Source organism: Cordyceps javanica, chromosome 4 (assembly GCF_051103115.1).
Source record: "Cordyceps javanica chromosome 4, complete sequence".
NCBI lineage: Eukaryota > Fungi > Ascomycota > Sordariomycetes > Hypocreales > Cordycipitaceae > Cordyceps > Cordyceps javanica.
In genome coordinates, this window is record NC_139298.1 from 2,200,401 (window position 1) to 2,220,909 (window position 20,509).

Consider the following 20,509-nt stretch of genomic DNA (forward strand, 5'->3'; position numbering starts at 1 on the left):
CTCTTAAAATGCACGACATCTTGACGTTGGCCTCTTCCATTGCCCGGAAGGCGATGCCTGGAATTCACGCCTACGTTGGTCTTGCGTCATAGTCTGATGCTGAGACGTGTCACGGAAACTATGTGAGCTTGAAAAGAAGAGGCTCTTATCTTCTCAAAGTTGCGCAAAACGATGCTCATAATGGGTATATCAACACCAGCAGCTACACATTTTGGAGCTGCATATCGCCTGGCGATGGTGACTCGGAGCTAGTTGAGCAAACTCGGGTGTAACAGAAGATTCTGTACGACCGATCTTCCATCGAATGCTTTACCGCTTCACATCTATCGACACCCAAATTTCCCATCAATCAACGTTGTGCAATGAAAGCTGGACATGCCCTGTGCCAGTAAACAGACTCAGGCGCCACTATCCTCCTCTGTCGCCTTACCATCCTCCAGCTCTCTCCTCCTCTCCTCCCAGAAACCCTTTCCATAACTCACTAGGATCTCCTCCCCCTTCCTGATACCTTGCTCCTTGGTCCTCTTCTTCCCCGCGCCCGCGCCCGCGCCCAGCACCCATACCCCGATGCACAGCTCGCCCCAGCGCTCGCAAAACGCGGGCCGGAACTCGGCGTTGGCGCGCGGCCCGACGCCGCGATAATCATTGACGAAGCGCGCCTCGTTGCCCTCCCGCGCCGCGTCCACCGCCACGTCGGCGTCGCGGTCCAGCCACAGGTCGTAGTCGGACGCGGCCGACGTGCCCGCGCTCGAGTGCACGCGGCCCAGGTATGCGAGGATAAAGGCGCCGGGCTTGAGGTTCTGTGCCGCAAAGAGCCCGCTCTGCCCGTGAGCCGGGTGAGATGGCGTGCTGATGGGCTGTATCTTGACGCGTGGGCATGGGGTGGCCGTCTCTGAGGCGGGGAGTATGGGGATGTCTGAGGAGAGGGACGGTTTGGTGCGGATGGCGGCTAGGTGTGAATGCGCCAAGTCTTTGCTGTGCAGAGGGGCCTTGAGATATGGTAGAGTACCAGGCCAATTTTTGGGCTGCGACATGATTTTACGGGGGAACGCGCGTATGCCGATTTTCCGGGCAAGGCATGAAACGTTGTAAGTGAGGCCATCGCACACCAGAGCGAATAACACGGGGACTTTTACAGTGGAGAGATAGTTGCACGGCATGCACGACCAACCCCAAGAGCATCCACTCAACTGTCGAAATACAATAAATAAAGCAAAAAGACCCTATCTAATTTTACTAAATGTTTTACAAAAGTGTGCTCTCCCACCTCTCTGCAAGAGCCTTTGGGTTTATCGGCTGAAGAATCAATTAAGATAGAAAACAATATTGCCAAGCATGTAAACCAACGCAACTTTGACCCGTTTTCCGTCTGTACCTTTTTCACATTGCCAAAATCGCCATTGTGCCTGGTAGGCTTCACCTGTATATCAAGAAAGACCAAACAAACTAAATGCTGGAGTCATATCAACCATTCTTTCATTCAGCAAGATATGACCTCACGATATCTGTCGAGGCCCAGATCGACGGAATAAGCAAGAAGTCGATCCTGCGTCAGCGGTAGATGCAAAATTCTGGAGCGCAGATCCAAATCCTATCGGGACATGTTAGCCTTCACCCGCACAAAGCTGATCCCGGCAACGCAACAACATACCTGCTTCTTCTGGGCCATCTTGATAATTTCTCTCGCCGTCTCATCAGCCATATCCGAAACTGCCGCATATCTTAGAATTTCCTTGTCAGAACTGCTTTCGCTCATGGCGTTAAGCCCAACAAGTAACCTCTCCAGTAACGTAGAAGGGATGCTTTCGTTCTTGCTGCGGTGCTGCATCAAGGCGAGGAAGTAGTCGTAGATCTCACCGCCAAGGGACCACTGCGATATACTGTCTTGCCGGCCCTTGAACTGTGAAATGAGCTCGGACAAGCCGGTATAGTCGCGTTCCACAATGGCGCGCGGAGCGACCTGGTTCACCAGGACACGGTGCGCTTCCTCAAAGGAACCGGCGCGGAGCAGGCACTGTACCTCACCCGAGGCGTCCTTCTTCACGCTTCGCATGTACAGTGCAAGAGCTTCCCAGATCCAACTGGCGGGAATAAGTAGCTTCTCTGTGAGGGTGGTAAAGTTGGGCCCGTTTTCAGCGCCAATGTGGCGGGCGTGATGGCTGAGGTGCTCCTGCAGAGCTTGCTTGCGAGCGGCTGCGCTACGAAGATGTAGCAGTACAAAAATCGCTTCCAGCCAATCGCCGGCACTGGTCAGCTGAGCTGCATAAGCAACAGTCGCAGCATCAGCTTTAGTGTCATCGTGTTCTCCGTGTAATATCTTGCCAGTAGAGTAGAGAGCTTGGCCTAGTTGCCAGGAGAGTCGAGCATCGAGGGGTGACAGCTGAGAGTTTTCAGGACGTATGATGGCCTCTAGATCCGTGCTTGGCTCGGCGTACAGCTGGAGCAAGCCCCATAGAAGATCCTGGCGCCTGCCTGAGTCTGCATCGAACCACACGGGCTTGATGCCTTGCTCAATATACCACGGCTCAGGAAGTTCCTCTCTGTCCTGTTCAATATCGTCGCGCAACAACTTTACCGCAGTCCTGGCATCCTCATCTTTGTTCAGCGCATACCACAGTCGCATACCGAAGGCTTGCCTCCAGTCTAGGCCAAATTTTTTAGAAATGACAAACGAGTCCATGCGGTCTTCGACAGGCACATCCTTTAAGCCTTCGCAAACACATACATTGCCACTCAACACCTCGCAAATTGTCCGAAGAGCTTCGGGGAACTCGGACAGCATCTTGGAGCTTTGCCAAGATTTGAGTTGCTCCTTCATCTCCTTCTTAGCCGAATCGCTACTGCCAATTAAAGACACTAGGGTACCAATGTGGAAGTTTTGTCCCTCCAAAAGATACTTGCAAGCCTCCGTAATGCGATGGCCAGCGAGGCAAGCGACGGCCTTCTCTTCGCTCGAGACAGCCTTGCCAATGGCAGTAGATGAGGCCTGTTCAACAAGCTCAGTCCAGAAATCAGATAGCTTCTTCTTGCGTGCAATGTGCTCCGGCAAGTTGGGATTGTATTCATGGCCAAATAGAATGTTGGCAAGATCCCAAACTCGCTTCTCTTGGAGGCTGGCAGGGTCGGTCATATCCTGATGATGGAAAATGTCCCCGAGGCTTGTCTGACGGAGGATAGCGAAAGGAGCGCCATCAATCATGCGAACGTCGGTCAGCCTGTCCTGGGCTTGCAGGTACTTTGTGGACGACTTTTTGGCTTCTTAGCATGCTGTCATGGTTCGACAAAAAAATTACACATACCGGGCTAGAAAACTTGGCAAAGAACACATTGTTCACGTCACTTTCGATGCTAGTTCTGTGCAGGTTTACAAGATCAACGTGATCTCGGAGAAGGTGAGCTGATGAGAGCTTTTCCCGTGGCTGGGTAACGACCAGTGTCTCACCCGGACCCCAGGTGACTCGAGGGGTGCGGTGGAAAGCACTCTCTTTAGCATCAATGTCGAATGATTTGTCTTGTCGGTTATATGGCCACTATGAAAATAAACAATTTAGCATTTATTGAGGTTCGGTGCTAGATACAAATTGGTCTCCGAGGCATTTGTGTGTGGTAGAAGGCAAAAAAATCAAATCAGATTGTAACGAGGGCACCGACCTGAGGAAATCCAATAGCAGAACGAGAAGCGCGCAAACCTTCGCGCATGGGTTTTGGCTTCTCAAACAACGAGTTCATCAAGTCAATACTGGTGGCAAACCCCCGACTCTTATCTAGTGCCGTATTGCCTGCGAAGCTGTCGTTCTTATCCGTGCGTCCCATGCTGCGACGTCCCCAAACAGAGGCCATGAAGTTGTCGTCTTGCCCGCTAGGGTTTTTGGACGGCGATTCGTTCAGTTCACGTAGTTCTTGTCTGTCGCGCTTGATCGGACTGACAGTCTTACGCAGCATCTCCGTCCAGTCATCACCATCAGCCACTTCGAGCCGAACAGGACCAGCCGAGTCCTTGATCGCTCGCATTCTGGCTCTAAGGATGCCGCCAGGAGTGCCTCTCTTGGCATCCTGCTCATCCTCCGACGAGGCTTCTTCAAGCTCCGCGGCGTGATGCGGTCCGACCAAAGCTCTCGCCATGTCTTCGTCATCGGACTCGTCATATTCTTCGCCCATGTCAGCAAGGTCCTCCATTTCAAGAGACAGTCTGACTTCGTTAGGCGCAGAATCCGCGGAGCTAGCCCCTAAAAAAGACTGCTTTAGGGGCACTTCCTCTTCGTAGACTTCTTGCTCATCGAAGGCACCGGGTACACCCTTGCGACGGAATAGCTGCCTACTGCTCTCGCTTAAAGCTCCCGAGTTCCCATCCAGATCATTGCCTGGAGTCATAGCATCAACGTCCATTTCACGCGAGGGTTGAATATCAGAGTCAGTCTCGTCCTCTTCATCAGAGTCATCCAAGCCGTAGGTGGTGAAGTGCTCAACGGAGAAAGCCCAGACGCCAGTGTCCTTGTCGTAGCTTTCGAAGGTAGTGTCGGGAATGCGCTTGAGGCGCTCGATGTGTTTGTTAAAGCGCTTGGGATCGCTGGTGACACGCTTCTCACGTCCACCACGAGGCCAAGACTGCTCCAGGGAGATCCTAGCGGGAACATTGAGGCCTTTGCCCATGGGGGGCTTCTTGGCAGCGACAGGATAGACGGTAGCAGATCGTGGCTCCAGTTGAATGATGCCGCCACAAATCTCCTCTAGATCAATACTACTCAGATCAACGGGGACCTTGAACTTGATTTCACCAACGTTGTCACGGCCGACGGTGAATCCGTCAACCTTCTGCCGTTGAATGCGGTTCATGCTTTGAAGTTCATCCTTGCTGGGTTGCATCCAGTACTGGCCGGGAGCATTGTCAAAGCCACTACCTGGAGAAGCCTGGGCATCAGCAGCGGTAGCAGCAGCGCCGCTGTCCTCCTGCACGACGGCCAACTCCTTTCCACTCGAGGCTTGCTCCATCTCAACCGGTTTGGTTCCATTAGCGGTGGGTCTGGGCTGACGAGGTGTATCCTCGACCTCTGTGCCAGGGCTGTCTTCAATCGCCGCCGGAAGAGAACGGACAGGCGTTGTGATCTCCTCAGAATCAACGTTGCTGGTGTCGAAGCTCACACGCTTCAACAACTTACGGCCAGTGCCATTGCTTTCCGCTGCGGGCTTATCTTTTTGAGGTGTAGTGAACAAATCGCTCCGAATTTCGCGATTGATGACAAGCTTTTTGGATCCTGTGCTTCCATACCAGCGAGTGTTGGAGCTTGACGAGAAGGCACCCGGAGCGAGGATGCTATCTTCGCTGTTGAAGGTGCGACGTAAGTTGTTGGTAGACATGCTCTTGCTCAGACTTCCACTAGAGCTAGAGCCAAGCAGACTGCGCCCAAGTCCGCTGGGAGTGCTGGATAGGCTGGCAGGGCTGCCTCCGGGGGTGCCGTAACTGCTGTACGAAAAGCCAAAGCCACGCTTTTGCGGAGTAGCGAAGCGAGAAGCAGAAGCAGGAGCAAGCTTGTACATGGGTAAAATCGAGCTCCTGCGTGGCTTGGAGTTGCCGTTGAGTGGCGTGGCCAGCGGTCCTGGATTCGGGGACTCGTTTCCGCCAAGACTGGCAAAGAGAGCTGGAGTGCCGTAGGCAGACACATCATTCAGGTTGGCCGTGAGACCCTGAGGAGCATTGGCATTTTGCTGAGAATTGCCCAATACGGATCCACCAAAGGCCGAGCCTTGCTGGTTTTGCTGATTGTTGGCACCACCGAAGAGGGAAGAACCCTGAGCTTGGTTGTTCTGTCCTCCAAATACACTGCCACCGGTGGCCTGAGTCGAGCTGCCGAAAAGACCCCCAGTCTTCTGCTGATTGTTGTTTGCGGGACTAAAGAGACTTCCGGAGTTATTCTGTTGCGTGTTCTGACCGAGGCCACCGCCGCCGAACAAGCCACCGCCAGTAGTGTTGTTCTGGGTGTTGGTGCTATTGCCAAAGAGGCCGCCACCACTAGCAGGTTTAGCTGCTCCAAATAGTCCGCCGGAGTTGCTTTGACCAAATGCAGAGCCTGTTTGCTGGTTGTTGGTACCAGCATTGCCAAAAAGACCCCCGCCAGTGGCATTGTTGGTGGTAGTAGCGGCACCACCGCCAAAGAGTCCGCCAGTCGCAGGCTTGTTCTGATTAGCAAACAAACCACCACCGGACTGTTGCGCTGTTTGGTTTTGTTGACCGCCGAAACCGCCAAAAGGAGACGCAGTATTGTTCTGCTGCACGTTGTTTGCATTTCCGAACAGACCACCAGAGGCTTGCTGAGTGGTATTATTATTGCTGCCGCCAAAGAGACCGCTGCCAGTGTTGCTTGTGGTGTTTGTAGCCCCAAAAGGACTGGCTGTATTTCCACCACCGAAAGCAGAACCGGTAGCATTATTGTTGGCATTCTGGCCAAAGCTGAAGCCGGTTCCGGCGGGCTTGTTCTGATTGGCATTGCCAAAAAGGCCGCCCCCAGTGGTGTTCGCAGGGGTACCGAAAGCACTGTTGGTAGTGTTGTTGTTGGCGCCGAAGCCACCTGCATTGTTGTTGCCGCCACCGAAAAGACTGCTGCCAGTCTGCTGAGGCTGCGCCCCGGCGCTACCGAACAAACCACCACCAGTAGCGGGCTTGTTGGCGTTTCCGAATAATCCCCCTCCGGTGGTGGTGTTGGAGGCTCCGAAAGCTGATGTTCCTCCGGAGCCAAACGCCCCTCCGGTGTTGGCAGTGTTGTTGTTATTGTTGCCGAAAAGGCCGCTTCCGGTAGTAGTGTTCGCATTATTGGTACCGAAGGCACTGGTCGTCTGATTGTTGTTGTTGGTTGCGCCAAAGCCGCCACCGAAGCCGGAAGAAACGCCGAAAGCGCCACTGCCGCTGGCATTGCCGTGCTTTCGGCCTTGGACGTAATCTACAAGTCGCAACTCTTCAGCAGACCACTTCTTGTAGGGATCCTGAAAACAGATGTTCTGGAAGGCGTTGGATGTTGTTGAAGAGCCCTCCTTCTCTGTAAAGGCCTGGAAAGGGGTGACAGCGGTACCGGGAGGATCGCCACTTGCCAGGGCATTATTCCCCCCGAAGCCACTGCTCGCACCGAACCCACCAGTCGTGGTTGTGTTACTTCCTCCACCACCGAAGAGGGAATTACCAGTCGTCGAAGCGCCGAAGCCAGTAGGTTTGTTGGCACCGAAGAGGCCACCAGAGGTAGCATTGTTGTTCCCACCAAACGCCGAGTTGGTGTTAGCGTTGTTGTTGCCGAAACTGCCAAAGGCAGAGTTTGTAGAATTGTTTGCAGTAGCGCCGCCGAACATGGAGCTTCCGGTCGTTGATGCCGGAGCGCCAAAAGCGGGCTTGCTGCCAAAGGCACCACCAGCATTGTTGTTGGTGCCGAAGCCGCCTATGAAAGTTAGTAAAGGAACCTCTTCTTTGACTTCAAATCGCAAGCCCAAGCTAAGGAACTAGTCCGATGAAGCTTACCTCCGCTGCCGAAGCCGCCACCAGTGTTGTTACTGCTTCCAAAAACGCCGCCGCCGGCGTTGGCGCCGAAGCCTCCACCAGTGTTTGCAGTCGCACCGAAGCCTGGGAAAGCCATTCGTCAGCACATCACCCATCATAGGGATGGCTTTGACAGGAGGGAGGAGCAGGATGATGGAACGTACCTGTGTTGGTATTATTGTTGTTCTGGCCAAAGCCGCCAAACGCGGACGATTGTTGCTGCTGCTGGTTGTTGTTGTTCTGGCCGAAGCCGCCGAAGCCACCACCGCCAAACGACATAATGAAGGCCGCTGGGGATAGATGGAATGACTGGGTGTGATGCCGTCAGGAGGGAAGGTGTGATGGGAGGCTAGGTGTTGACGGCCGCAACCTAGATGAAGGCCCCCAAGTCGAAAATCTTTAGTCGGCACAAGTTGCGCGTGATGGATTCATCGACTTCGGAGAGGGACAAGAGGGATAAGGATTTCGATCGACGGAGCGAGGACGAGTCCGAGGGGATGGCTGGGCAGATATCTTTTCGCGCAGTGTTGTCAAGCTGCCCGTTGCGCGTGTTGTAGCGAAATTTCGGCCTGAGATAGCTTCCTGCTCGCTAGGGAGCTAACGCGCCGGGAAGAAAACGAGAAGGGAGAAGAAAAGAAGACAAACAATGAATGGATGCTGAAGGTGAACAAAGTCCGTCAGCCGGGGGAGATGAACGCGAGAGGCGAAAGGCGATAACGCGCCGTGGGAAATGACCTCAAGCTGGGTTGATGTGGCGAGAGGTTTCGCTCTAGCACGAAGCTCTGGGGATAGGTTGAGGTTTCCAGGTTGGCTGGTCCTTGGGCCCAGCCAGTTCTTTTTTTTTCGCGCGGCTTGGGGGGGAATTTCTACCAGGAAGGGTGCCAGTGGTTCTTGGGGGACCTTTTTATTAGGTGAGCAGTCTTGGGTGCACCGTGTGTTTGGCTTTTAGGCGCTCGTTCAGGCTGCTGCCTCCGCTGGCCAATTCACTACTGCCATTGGCCAGGTCCGGGCTGCTGACTAACATACACCAATCACAACGTTTCGGAGCTGTACATTGTGGCAGGTGACCTGCTGCCTGGCTCTTGCCTGGGAGGTACCGCGCCGCCAAGTACTGTTGTCTGACTGCAAGGCGTATTTCTGCCCGCTCCTGCAAAGTCGCGGCGCGTCTGTACGCACCTCGGCGTCGCGTCGCAAAGTGACCATTGCCTACTTACTGTCTTCATCGGCCACCGTCGGCACCGTTGACAACCTCTCCCCTGCCATCCTTGCTGCCTACGCGCAAGATTATCAATCAAAAGGCTCGTCGCTCTGTCTCGCTGGGTCAAACTTTATTGAAATCGTTTTTGTTCATGATTCTCGATTAATAACCTTTTTTCCTTCCCTTTTTTTTTTTTTTTGGCTTCCTCGCCTTGGCTTTTTTTCTCACCTGTTTGGACAAGGCTTTCTTTTGGACACCACACAAACATCTTTTCCACTTTACAAACCATCGACCGCACCCCATGGCTTCCAGACCGATGGGTTTCAGCTCGTCTGCGACCCCGCGACCTTTTGCTGGGCGCTCTCTTGCCGGCGGCCCCTCGGGCCAGGACCAGCGACAGCGCCAACCGCCTCCGCCTCCGCAAGTAACGTCCAACGAGGACTATGCTGGCATTCCCGACGAAGACCGCGAACACATCGACGAAGTAGTATGAGCCTCCCCCCTGTTACCTGCTGTGTAGACTACTATCATCGAAATTGGGCTTGGCTGACACGCGAACCTGCAGTTTGACCTCATGGATATGAAGAAAAAGGGCTACCTCAACAGCTACGAGTTCCGCCACTCTCTCGCAGCACTCGGCTTTGAGCTCTCTAAGCCCGAGTATTTCCGCGAGCTGGAAGCCTATGGCACCGTGCCGCCTGACTGGCAGGACCAGCAGTGTCCCGTCAACCGCCTGCACCTCTACCTCGACCAGTTCCGCCTCTGCGCCTCCAAGCTTATCGCCGGCCGCGACCCGCGCGAAGAGGCCGCCAAGGTCTTTGCCATGTTCGACTATGACCAGGACGGCATCATCTCCGTTGACGATATGCGCCATCTCGCTCAAGACATCAAAGAAGATCGCAGCCTGAGCGACGAGGAGATTCTCAGCATGATCGACCACCTTGACCATGAGGGCAAGGGTGGCGTCAATCTCGATGAGTTTATGCAGATGATGGAGGAGGCCGGCTAAGGATACCCTTCTCGCCCATGTTCCTGGTTTCCGCAAAATGTCCAGTCAGCTGGCGGAGACTGGGAGAGGGAGATACAAAAAAGCACCGGCTCCGCGGAGCCATTCAAAATTTACGGCGCGGCCCGCGTCGCACCCGCGTACATAAACGAACCTGCAACAACCAATCTCGATACAAGACGCGGATCGATGCAGCTCGAAGCACACGGCTCCCGTTTTCTCGGAAACACCGCCGCTTGCCATATAAGGGCAAGAAAGTCGCCAAGGGCCCGGGCGGTCGGGTGTAGGAGCAATGTAGAGGCGTTTGCAACCCTTCAAGGACAAGTGAACATCTGCGTTCAACTTTTTGTTTCAAGCTGGAAATGTCACATCGCTATCAAGCGGTTCGAAAAGAAAGCGCGGCGTTGTTGGAGTTTGATTGATGCTGTACTTTTTTTTTGTTGTATTCTTGATGGTCTGGTGAGCAGGACAAATACACCGTCAAATTTAAAATCTTTAATGCAAATAAAACGTCCTACCTTCGATGGATTAAACACAAACAAATTCTACCCGCTCTCGTCTTGAGTCGCCCGCGTTCATCGCATATCAAAAATTAGAAGAAAAAAACCTCATTGTCCAGCTCTGCCTATGCTAGCTAAGCCATCTTTGCCCACGCTTCACAATCGGAAGAGTCAATCTACATGCAAAAAAATTGGCCCTGCTTTTCCCTCCCAAGAAAGATAAGAATCATAGATAAGGTATAATGGAGGACAGAACGAAGGGGCAAGAACAAAACATAACACATGATGACCCCCAATCACAAAGATCCCGCAAGAGAAGGGGGGATAATAACAGGTTGAAAAGTCCTAAAGAGGTTATAAGAATAAATTTGCACATATTTTCTCAAGGAACAAAGAAGAAAAGCCAGAAAACACCAACTCGCAAAGTGTGAGAACACAGGCGAAAGAAAAATTTACAAAGGGAAACATGAGAGAACATAGTTGTCGACCCGTGTCTCGTCTCATTTCTTCTTCATCTCTTGCCCTCCCTGAAGGTGCTAAAACTGAATCAGATCTTGACCAGGTTGCTGCTGCCTTTGTGGCTGCTGTTGAGCACCAAAAGGGTTATTGTTAGGTTGCTGGCCATTCGGTCCTCCGTAGTTAATGTTGGGCATGCCGGTGAACTGCTGACGCATGAATGGATTGCTGCCCGTGGCCTCGGCTTGCAGTCTGGCGGCACCGGAACCGGCGCTGTTCATAAACATCCCGGGCGCTGTGTGTTGCGCAGGAATACGGAGGTCGCCCGTGTTGCCGTACGTATCCATACCATCACCGGACGCAAGCAAGGCGTTGAGCCTACTCTCATGCTCGCTCAGCTCCTTCTTGGGCTGGTTGTTCAGACCGGTCTGGGATTGGTTGAAGCTCATCTGTGACTGTTGAGGCTGCACCTGAGGGAATTGTTGCTGCTGTTGGCCGAAAGAAGACAGCGTCTTCTGCTCCGGAAGGGCTGAGAGTGAAGAGATTGGCGACGAAGCTTGAGGACGGTTGTTGAACTGGGCAAATGGGTTGTTGGAGCCGGTTTGCATAGGCTTTAGAGACTGCTGAGACTGATTGGTGGCCCACGGATTGTTGCTACCGGGCTGAAGCGAGGGCTCAGAGGGGTGCTGAGGCTGCGATTGCTGTTGCGCGTAAGGGTTAAAGCCGGTGGGCTGCGGTTGCTGGAAGGAAGGCATCGATTGCTGCTGTTGGCCATAAGGATCCATGCCCATGCCCGTCTGCTGTATACCAAAGCCATTATTGCTATAGTTGGGGAAGCCGGTCTGGTTGGGCATCACGCCGGTCTGATACGGGTTCTGCATATATCCTGTAGGCTGACCCATCATCTGATTTTGATCAATTGGGTTACCCATAAAGTTGACCTGGTTTCCCTGCTGATAACCCTGGTTGAGACCGGTAGGCTGGGGCTGAGAAGCTTGTGCAGGCTCGTCGAAGCCGAAAAGGGCATTCGCGTTCTGGTCCTCGAGATCGCGTCGTCTTCGTTCTTCCTCCTCCTTGCTCAATTTCAGTGCCTTTTCTAGATCGGGGTCATCGGCGCCGCCTTGTCTACTTTCTCTCTTCTTGCGATCCTCCTCCTCCTGAGCCTTGCTGGCCTCGAGGGCAAGTCTGTATTCGGCATCCTCTTCGTCATTCTGTGGGCGTCTGGTGGGTCGTCGTTGGGGTTGCGAGGAAGAGGCCATAAAATCGGGCATATTCTCCTCGAGGCCGGTCACGCGGGATTTCCATGACTTTCGGTCGGTTCTCTCTGCGCGAAGACGCTCCTCGTCGAGAACCAACGAAGTAAGCTCCTTGGCAGCGACGCGGACTGTCAAGTAAGGTAGGTTAGCCGGCAAATTTTTTTTCGGGCACAGTTTGACGAGCATCATACCGTTCTGGCCGACATCGCGCCCGTCTTCATCAATGTACTGGAACTCGCGAAGAGTCTTGATGACGTAAAGGCTTTGGCGGGCCCAGGTGACGACGAGCTCGGAGCCCTCGTGCAGGCAGTAGTCGAGGACCTTGAGGGCCTTGAGAACGTGTCGCCAGTTCTTTCCCTTATCATTGAGGCGCTTGTCGAGCATGTCCATGATCTCATAAAACTCGGTCGAGCTGGAGGGGCGGCGAGCGTGATCAGTTGCGGGCCCCGCACGTATATGCCGCGAGAGGAGATAGGGCGACCAACGGAGGGTTGACTTACGTGTTGAAGGTCATCTGAGCAATCTCGCTCATTTGGGTGCCTGTCGGACCCCATGGGTCGTTGCTGGTCGCTATTGAGAGAGAGGGAGAGGGTCAGCACCAGATGCGCTGTCGAGGCAGGGAGGCGGGCAGCTCGCCCAAGCCGCGTCGTGGCGTTTACGATGCGGGCGGGACTGGAAAGACGAACCTTCGCGGACCTTGGCCTGGATGCTCGAGTACCCATGGGTCACATTTTTGATGCTTCGCATAACCTTGGACATGGTGGGCGACTGTGATGCCTCGCGAGAGGACTGTGGTGCTGTGATTCAAAAAGCAGCAGCGGTGGTTGCGGGAGGGCCGCAAGCGTCGTCACTACCTCGCCGACGCTAAGCCGAAGCGCCGGACCTATCGAGTCTATGATGTCGCACGCGCGCTTTTCTGGAAGGAGGACAACCTCGCTAGCGGGCGCAGCTGCGTCTAGAAAGGACAGTAGTAGCAGGCTGGTGCTGTGTCGGGGGTGCGGGTGTTTTGTGAATGGTGATGCTGGAGGAGGAAGCGAGGTTGGCGATATGGGACTGTGGCGGAGAAATGTCTCCAAGAGGTCGGGGATTGAATTATCAGTAGCGCCTGGCTGTGTAGTGTAATCTGTACCTAGGAACGGGTCGTGACTCGTGGTGGATGTGGCTTGGAGGCTTGGGAAGTTGGCCAGCAGAAAGCTAGCACAAAGGAGGGGGGGCTTCTAAGTAAAAGGTACCTAGGTAGGTTGGCTGGGTCTGGAATGCAGAAGCTGCTACTTAGCAGTGCTAAGTAAGGCTAGTAGGTTAGTACTAAGGTACCCTGGGTGCCACACCTCCAGGGCGCCATCTCAGGCGAGCAGCTGCGCTGAAAGACGCGCAGCCCTTGGCGACTCTTGTGGCGGCTTGTCTAAGTACAGCTAACTCCAAAGTAGTGCCCTTGTACTTACTCCCTTGTACTATACTCGGTACAAACGCTTCAACGTTGATGACAGTTTTAGGTGAATGTAGACTGTCTCATCTTGGTGTCGTCTCCTCTCCCAGCCGCCGTTATATTATATGTAATAAATCCCCGGTTGACTGGCAGATAAGCCCCCGTCCTATTCACTGTTACACCCCAGGGTACCTGGGTAGGTACCCAACATCAGCCCACCCATGCATCACCGTTATTCAAAGTGCCCGTCTCGCTCCTCTCCCAATATGCATAACAACTTGCCCCCATTCCGCGCCTGCAAATAATAATGCCATAATTCCGATGATAGATGTCACGGCTACGGGTAAACGGGAGAGCCGACTTGATGACGAGTCCTTGCCTTGCTCGGTTCTGCCGCGTGGCGAAAAAAAAAAAAGGGCTGCCACACCGACACTGGCAGCTGGGTAGTACACTGACGCACAGCGGGGGGGAAAAAAAAGTTGCAACTTGACAGATGACGACGCTCAATGAAGAAATCATTTTTTTTTGGCGCAATGGACTACTCAGAGCTATCATGCCTGATGTGTTGGCAACGCCAAATGTATCAACTCCCGCCAAAGAGCACCCTCCCCTCGCAAAGGGCACAGCCACGCACCGTTTACCGCCCCTCGCTTGGCACATCAAACAACGGCATACAGGCAAGAAGGAAAGCAGTGCTTTTAAGCTGTGAAAATGAAGATTAGAGGAAAGCCTTTGAGCAACTATCCGTATATATTAAAAGGTTCTTAAACGCTCTTAAATTGAAAAACAACAAAACAATCCCTGAAGCTCTGTATCGAGGTGACTGTCTGGTGGTAAGCCGTCAAACGCCCAGCGACAAAATAGCCCAAATATATAAAAAAAAAATAACAAGGGATGATACTCCATGCCACACATATATGCATACAACCTATTTCTTACCGGGTTTTCCAGCCACGGCCTTGCTAGCAACGGCCTTGCCAGCTACGGCCTTGCCTCCACCGCGCGGCTTGGGCCCTGACGGGACTCTGGGCTGCTCTGCTTTGTCGGCGGTTTCCTTGACTTTACTCGACCTGTTTGAGCCGGTATTAGCATTGCCGCCGGTGCCGCCGCCTACACCACCACTACCACCACCGCGGCCTCTTCTTCCGCGTTTAGCACCACCGTCGCCTCTCTCTTTGGCTGGCCGCGCCGAGTGTTGCGCTTCCTCCTCCTGAGCGCGGCGGCTCTCCTGGTCCCACCATTCCTGGAATGCCTGCTCCTGCTGAATTTCTTGCAAGGACCGTTTCGCCACAGCCTCCTTGACTAACTCTTGCTCGCGCCTCTGCTGCCCGATAATGTCTGCTAGTGTCGCCCCCACTAGGGGCGATTCCTTGCGCTCCCGTGTAATGTACGACTTGGAGTGCGGGGTTAGCGGGCTTGCCGCCTGCTGGCTGGTAGACGCCGATGAGTCTGCTAAAGCTCGTCGATGACGGTTTTGCCCGGGAAATTTGGTGTCCGGCGACGCCGTGCGGCGCTTGACCTCAGGAACAGTCTCGGCAGCGACAAGAGGCTTTGCCTTGTGAATCAAACCACAGCTTTGGGACTCGGAAGCCATGGCTTCTTGTAAGGATGTCTTAGGGGCAGCTGATACTGCTATCCATGGCGCTGGATTACTGCCAGATGACGCAGGCTGCCATGGTTTGCTGTTCGCTTTCTCGTCACCGGCCGCGGCCCGCATCTCTGCTTGCTTTTGCATCTGCCTTTTGCGTTCCTTTTGCGACATCTTAACCGGAGGTTTTGGCGACGGTACATCCTTGGATGCGGCCACCAGGCTTGTTGTAAGCGCAGATGTCGGCTTCGGAGACGCCTCGGACATGATCCCTCGCAGATCCAACTTGGCGGCCGACAAAACCGGCGAGGCCCAAGGGCCGCTTACTTTTCGCGCAGAGCTAGGAGCTTGTGTAGCAGGTGTTCCACCCAAGTTTCGAGATGATGCGAGCGTCGGCATGGGAGCGGGGGAGCTTGGTGATTTGGAGAACGAGACGGAATGCTTCTTCTTGGGTTGCCGCCAAGCCGCCTCTGGAAGCTGTGTCATCGGCTCCACGTCCAGATCGAGTTGCGGAATAGGAGAAAGCGCATCCGGAGACGACAGATCGCCATACTTGGCCACATCCTCGTCCATATCGAAAATGAGATCTCCATGAGATGCTTTTGGTCGCAAATTCGGGCTGAATGGCTCGTTCTGGGCGAAGCTGGACTTGCGTCGACCAACATCGGGCGTTCTGGGGAAGGCCGCCACCTCATCCAAACTGCCAAAACGTGCTCGGTACGATGAGGACAGTTTCTTCTCCTCCTCTCGCTGAGTCGACTTGAAGGCAAATTCCTTGACACGACGCTGGCGCTCCTCTTCAATATCGGCCAGAAGATCTGGGTATTTTTCATGCAAAAGTAGCTCTGTACGCCCACTCCGTACAAAGGGGAACCGAGCAAGTTGGTTCTCACGCACAACCTCATCAAGATCCAACAAAACTTCTTCGTCCATGCCATCAAGGTTGCCGTTCTCCAGCATGTTTTCTAGCTGCAGGCAAATGTACTCTAGCCCAACGTCCTTGAACTCAGTGACTGAGCAGACGCTAATCTCGTTCAGCAGATTGGCAATATTGCGCGTGGTGACAAACTTTCCGATGACAGATTGGCAGGCTTGTGAGAGTCGATCAAGCATCAGCTCATTTGCTGCGGCCATGACATCTAGAACAGTTTCCGAAAACTCGTCCAGAGACGCAGAGGTCACATCTTCAAAGAGCTCTTCGCCAACATCGCCATAGATGTATTGCATCACCATCATAAATGTCTCTGGGCTCACATGCTTCAGATCGACTTCAATGCGATCCTCAGCAGTTTGGCCTAGGCGTCTGCTTGAGAGCCACCCGCCTTGCGAACGACCATGAAACATGCCCTCGAAGAAGGGGCATCGCCGGCAAACGAGTTGGCTATGAACAGGGAAGTCTTCGCCGTCGAGCTGTACCAATATATCGCCGTCCTCGAAAAAGCGCTTGTCAGAAATGGCGGCCTGAAGATCCGAGTCCAAGGAAGGTTCAACGCTGCTTTGTAGCCGGGCCGCGCCTTCAAGTCTCGTCATTTGCAGCTGAGTCGCCGTCTTCATGAGCTCAGTTCTGACCTGTCGGTAGCGATGGGCGAGCGAGGGTGCTTCTTTGGTATATTTCCAGACAGGCATCACAGTATCAAGGTATGTGAACACCACGATGTTCACTAGCGTGAGCACGTCAATCTGCTGGAACGTCAAAACAACCTTACCCTCGTCTTCTCCCAGCAGAAAAACATCTTCATTGAATTGGCTGCCACTGCGACGGAATTTGGCAAGGGCACTAAGCACAACGGGACTTCTGGCAGAGATCAGCCAGCCGTGCACCGGAATCTTGATATGGGGAGCAGCTGTCGTGGACAGCCGAAGGTCAACGGTCTCGAATTGCATCGAGCCAAATTTCAGCATTTGCACAAGATCAGATTCAAGGTCCGGCGACTTCAGCAGTTCGTGAACAACAGAACCCTGTCTTTCTCTAGTGATTGCTTTGTTCCAAGCCTTTCGGGGCTCTTTCGAATCTGACTTGGGCATTGATGCTTCAAAGTCATTCAAGCATAAAAGTGAGCTGAGATCTTCCCAGAGGGATGGCTTTGTAACAGAAATTTCCTCCGCCATGACCTTACTGTCTTTTCGAATGGCAGCAAAGGCGCCAAAAGTCGAGCTCCGCACTTTGGTGCAATTGGTTATGTAGGGAATACGCTCAAATTTGAAGTCCTTCTTCTTCACACCTGCGCTGGACAGTACCTTTCCCTTGGTGCGCTTCACTCGCTTCCACACAGCGCCAGAATCTGTGCAGATAATGACGGAGCCGTGCTCTCCAACGCTCATTGATGTGACACCGTCCTTGCGAGAATCCCATACGCACTGCGGCTGTGATACTGCGCCTTTGATCTTGGCAGGATTCGTGGTCGAACCATTTAGCTGATCCAACTCACCGTTGTTATTGACGTTCATGGTGAACAGATCACCTCGGGATGTCACTGCAGCGATAGTGTCCCCACCAGATGCGATGGAAATGATTTCCTTTCTACCAGACTCGCGTTTGCTGGCGTAGGAGGAGAGATTGTAGTTGGCGAATGGATCAGGGGTTGGGAATTTGATGAGATTGTAGCCATAATTGGTAAAGACCCAGACGTTGTGGTTAGCCAGCAAAACCGTGGTGGCCTTGTCAATAGCCGATACCATGAGAATTGGCGCCGTCAATAGCGACGCTGCTACTCTGCGTGGCGTGGCTTGGAGATCTAGCGATCGAGAGTCTGCATCCATGAGCGCAAGTTGTCCGACGTTGCGACCCCAGCAGAAGAGTGATGTTCCGGTATGGGCAACAGAGTGGAGTGCAGACGCGGCGATGCCCTGAATCAGTTCCTTCTTAAGCGTGCCAAAGACTTGACGCGGGACCAAGCTCATGGGTTCCTCGTCGGCTCTCGTTGGAGGGGGCAGAGCGTAACCCAGCTGCGAATCAGAGTTTAGACCCCAGGTCCACAGCTCGCCGTTGCCAGCGATTGCCATTGAGTGATTCTGACCAAGAGCAACTTGCCGGATCTTCTTGTCGGCCAGTGGCCCCTGAACAGGGACGAATTTGAATCTTGTAATTTCATCTCCGAGCCCGAGGCGCCCGCCGCGACCAAGACCGGCGATGAACAGATTACTGACAGGATCTGTCGTCAAAACGGCTGTGTGGAGCTTGGACATGGCAATATCTTGAATCAAGAGAGGGCGACTGCGGACCATGATGGGGATATCCTCAATTTCCAGGCTTGAAGCTATGAATTCCGCATCTTCTTCGCCCAAATAGGATTCGTAAAACCGTCGCAGTAGACCATCTGGGCGCTGCAGATGGATGCGCTCGGGATACTGGCGGTCATCTTCGTCACCAACGCCAAGAGACATGTTTCTGTTACTTCCAAAGACGAATAGCTCGTCGCCTTCGTTGTTGGAGGAGGCCAGATTGGTAGACTTTGTGCTGTTTAAAATTATCAGCAAGGGGCCACGAGGATCAGGGCGCAAGGCCGAAGCTTACAGTTCGTTGTAGTCACCTGTGCTTTCTCCGCTGTCGGATTCATCGTCAGGATCCTCGTTCAGCTGACCTCGATTCAAGGATCGGGTGGCGATTGTCGAGTTGTAGACATCGAAGGGACTATTTCCTTCGTGGTCCTTGGTTTTGATGAGTCTCCCAACCCGTCCCGAAAATGCGCCTGTCCCGGAGAGGATATTCTCCCTCTCCTTGGCCAATATGATGCGCGCAATGGAAACATTTCCGCTGTACAAGGATCGATGGAGGGCATTCCAGCCGCTCTCGGGGTCCTGTACGTATAGATCGATGGCTGGATGTTCGAGGAGGGCTTGAACAAACTCGCGGGCGGTAGTGTCGGTAGAGGAGGCGGCGCGCAAGAGGACTGTGAGGCCGGAATGATCACGGCTATTGATTTCAGCCCTTCCGATGGTGTTGACCGTGTCTTTTGACCTGGTCGAGGCCTTGCGCGACTTGCCGCCGAGGCGTGGCGACGAGCTGAAGCCGCCTGGACTGGGCCAGCCGGCGCTGCCGATCACAGGGCTCTTGGAGCCAGCCGGAGCCGCCGCGCCGGCAGGATCCAATAGACGTCGAAACTTGTCGACATCATTTTCCCAGTAGTATTTCCACAGCAGGTGACTCATCGGCCAGTCGAGAGGTCAGCAACGAGCTCTTTACGCTTGAAAGAGCACCTCGCTATGGTTCTCGGGGACCACGGCTTTTTTAAAGGTGCGACTTGAAGCGTGCCGGGGAGCTTGTTAGGTCGAGGGAGAGGGTCTTGCCCTTCTGTAGCGGTCGTGCGGTAGGAGTCGATACTTCGTAATGCGACTATACAGTGGCAAGAAACCGGAGATATGGAGAGGAGGGGTCGGAGTCGACGGGGATAACGGATGAAGAGAATGCCAGGCGATTGAATCTGAAGAGACGCGTTTATAGATACGATTTCGGATTAGAGATTGTAAACTTAAAGAGTCGATGAGGGGCGCGAGCAAAAGGTAGTTGACGGGATGGAAGGGGTTGTCGCGATTATGAGGTTCGAGAGGTCTTTAATTAACGGGTAACAGGTACTGATTCGGGATGGTGGGGTTGTTGCTGGTCGCCGCGTCGCGGGCGCGCAAGCCCTGTGCCCTCCATCTCAGGTACCAGTACTTACTCCGGAGTCACCAAGGAGTACATGTGAGGACGGTGCAGGAGCTAGTGAGGCAGAAGTGCATCAAATGTACCTCTGGTAGGCTGCATGGTGCAGCTTCTGCGGCAGCTATGTACGGCGGGGAGCTGTGCTACAGTGTGCCAGAGACTCGGCACAACGGCCCTGACCAGCGGGTTTCCGCCGCTGACCAATGACTTCACAGCGCTGCCACCTGTGCTGGGCTCCAAGGCCGATAGGGTTTAAGCGTGGCGTCTGCGGGCAGTCGCGTGAAGTCGTTGGACGAAACACATGTCGGCCAGCGCTGGCTGTTATTTGCCCGTGCCGCATGCGGAGCCGCTTCGTTCGCGCACCTCGTGATGTTGTTCTTGGAGGCTTGTACGGTTCCTGTGCCTGCTGGCGTGACGCGTGGATGACGATGACGACGACGAGAATGGGAGGTGCTGCAGTATGCGGCAGTTGCTAGTAGCGAAGTGATCCGTGATATTCCGACTATCTATTCTGTATGGTGATAATGCAACGGAATTGCGCTCCTCTTATTAGATGAAGTGCATTGAGATCTAAAGGCATGATAAAACTACTGAGTAGCTACTCGACATTGTGTCGTGGCCGGCCATCCGGCCATCTCGCCGAGGAGGGAGGGTCAACGGCAGGCCAGGTAAGTTGGAGCAGCGCGGGGAAGCGAGCAGTCTGTCTCCTCTGTACGGATACCTGGGCGTACTTACTTACTCACGAGGGCAGGCTTCGCTATGGTGTGGCTTTGCACAAAACATCCGTCTTTGATTTCCCAGTATATTACCAGCACGCCACATCATATACATACATAAAATCGGCCAGTATCTTGGGGTGGGAATCAGCAATACATGCATGCATGCGCCCCTGGTTCCCCATATTCTTACTATAATTCTCGC

General features: G+C 53.8%; 5 protein-coding genes across 5 annotated transcripts; 1 reads left to right on the forward strand and 4 right to left on the reverse strand.

The window, feature by feature from the left end:
• Positions 1–398: 398 nt before the first annotated feature.
• On the reverse strand, positions 399–1,034 carry V2A60_006558 (uncharacterized protein; the record flags this gene model as incomplete). The annotated part of the gene is made up of 1 exon (XM_083257852.1): positions 399–1,034. One exon carries the CDS (start codon positions 1,032–1,034, stop codon positions 399–401), a length of 636 nt encoding a protein of 211 aa, XP_083113978.1.
• Positions 1,035–1,480: 446 nt separating this feature from the next.
• V2A60_006559 (nuclear protein 96-domain-containing protein) lies at positions 1,481–7,795 on the reverse strand (the record flags this gene model as incomplete). The annotated part of the gene is made up of 6 exons (XM_083257853.1): positions 1,481–1,591; positions 1,652–3,247; positions 3,300–3,530; positions 3,652–7,418; positions 7,499–7,600; positions 7,681–7,795. The coding sequence occupies 6 exons, from the start codon at positions 7,793–7,795 to the stop codon at positions 1,481–1,483; spliced, it is 5,922 nt and encodes a 1,973-aa protein (XP_083113979.1).
• Positions 7,796–9,015: 1,220 nt separating this feature from the next.
• V2A60_006560 (uncharacterized protein) lies at positions 9,016–9,723 on the forward strand (the record flags this gene model as incomplete). The annotated part of the gene is made up of 2 exons (XM_083257854.1): positions 9,016–9,201; positions 9,280–9,723. The coding sequence occupies 2 exons, from the start codon at positions 9,016–9,018 to the stop codon at positions 9,721–9,723; spliced, it is 630 nt and encodes a 209-aa protein (XP_083113980.1).
• Positions 9,724–10,756: 1,033 nt separating this feature from the next.
• V2A60_006561 (ENTH domain-containing protein) lies at positions 10,757–12,691 on the reverse strand (the record flags this gene model as incomplete). The annotated part of the gene is made up of 4 exons (XM_083257855.1): positions 10,757–12,060; positions 12,124–12,344; positions 12,433–12,502; positions 12,619–12,691. 4 exons carry the CDS (start codon positions 12,689–12,691, stop codon positions 10,757–10,759), a joined length of 1,668 nt encoding a protein of 555 aa, XP_083113981.1.
• A 1,595-nt stretch (positions 12,692–14,286) lies between these two features.
• On the reverse strand, positions 14,287–19,095 carry V2A60_006562 (uncharacterized protein; the record flags this gene model as incomplete). Its single annotated transcript, XM_083257856.1, has 2 exons — positions 14,287–18,403; positions 18,461–19,095. The coding sequence occupies 2 exons, from the start codon at positions 19,093–19,095 to the stop codon at positions 14,287–14,289; spliced, it is 4,752 nt and encodes a 1,583-aa protein (XP_083113982.1).
• Between the last annotated feature and the right edge of the window lie 1,414 nt (positions 19,096–20,509).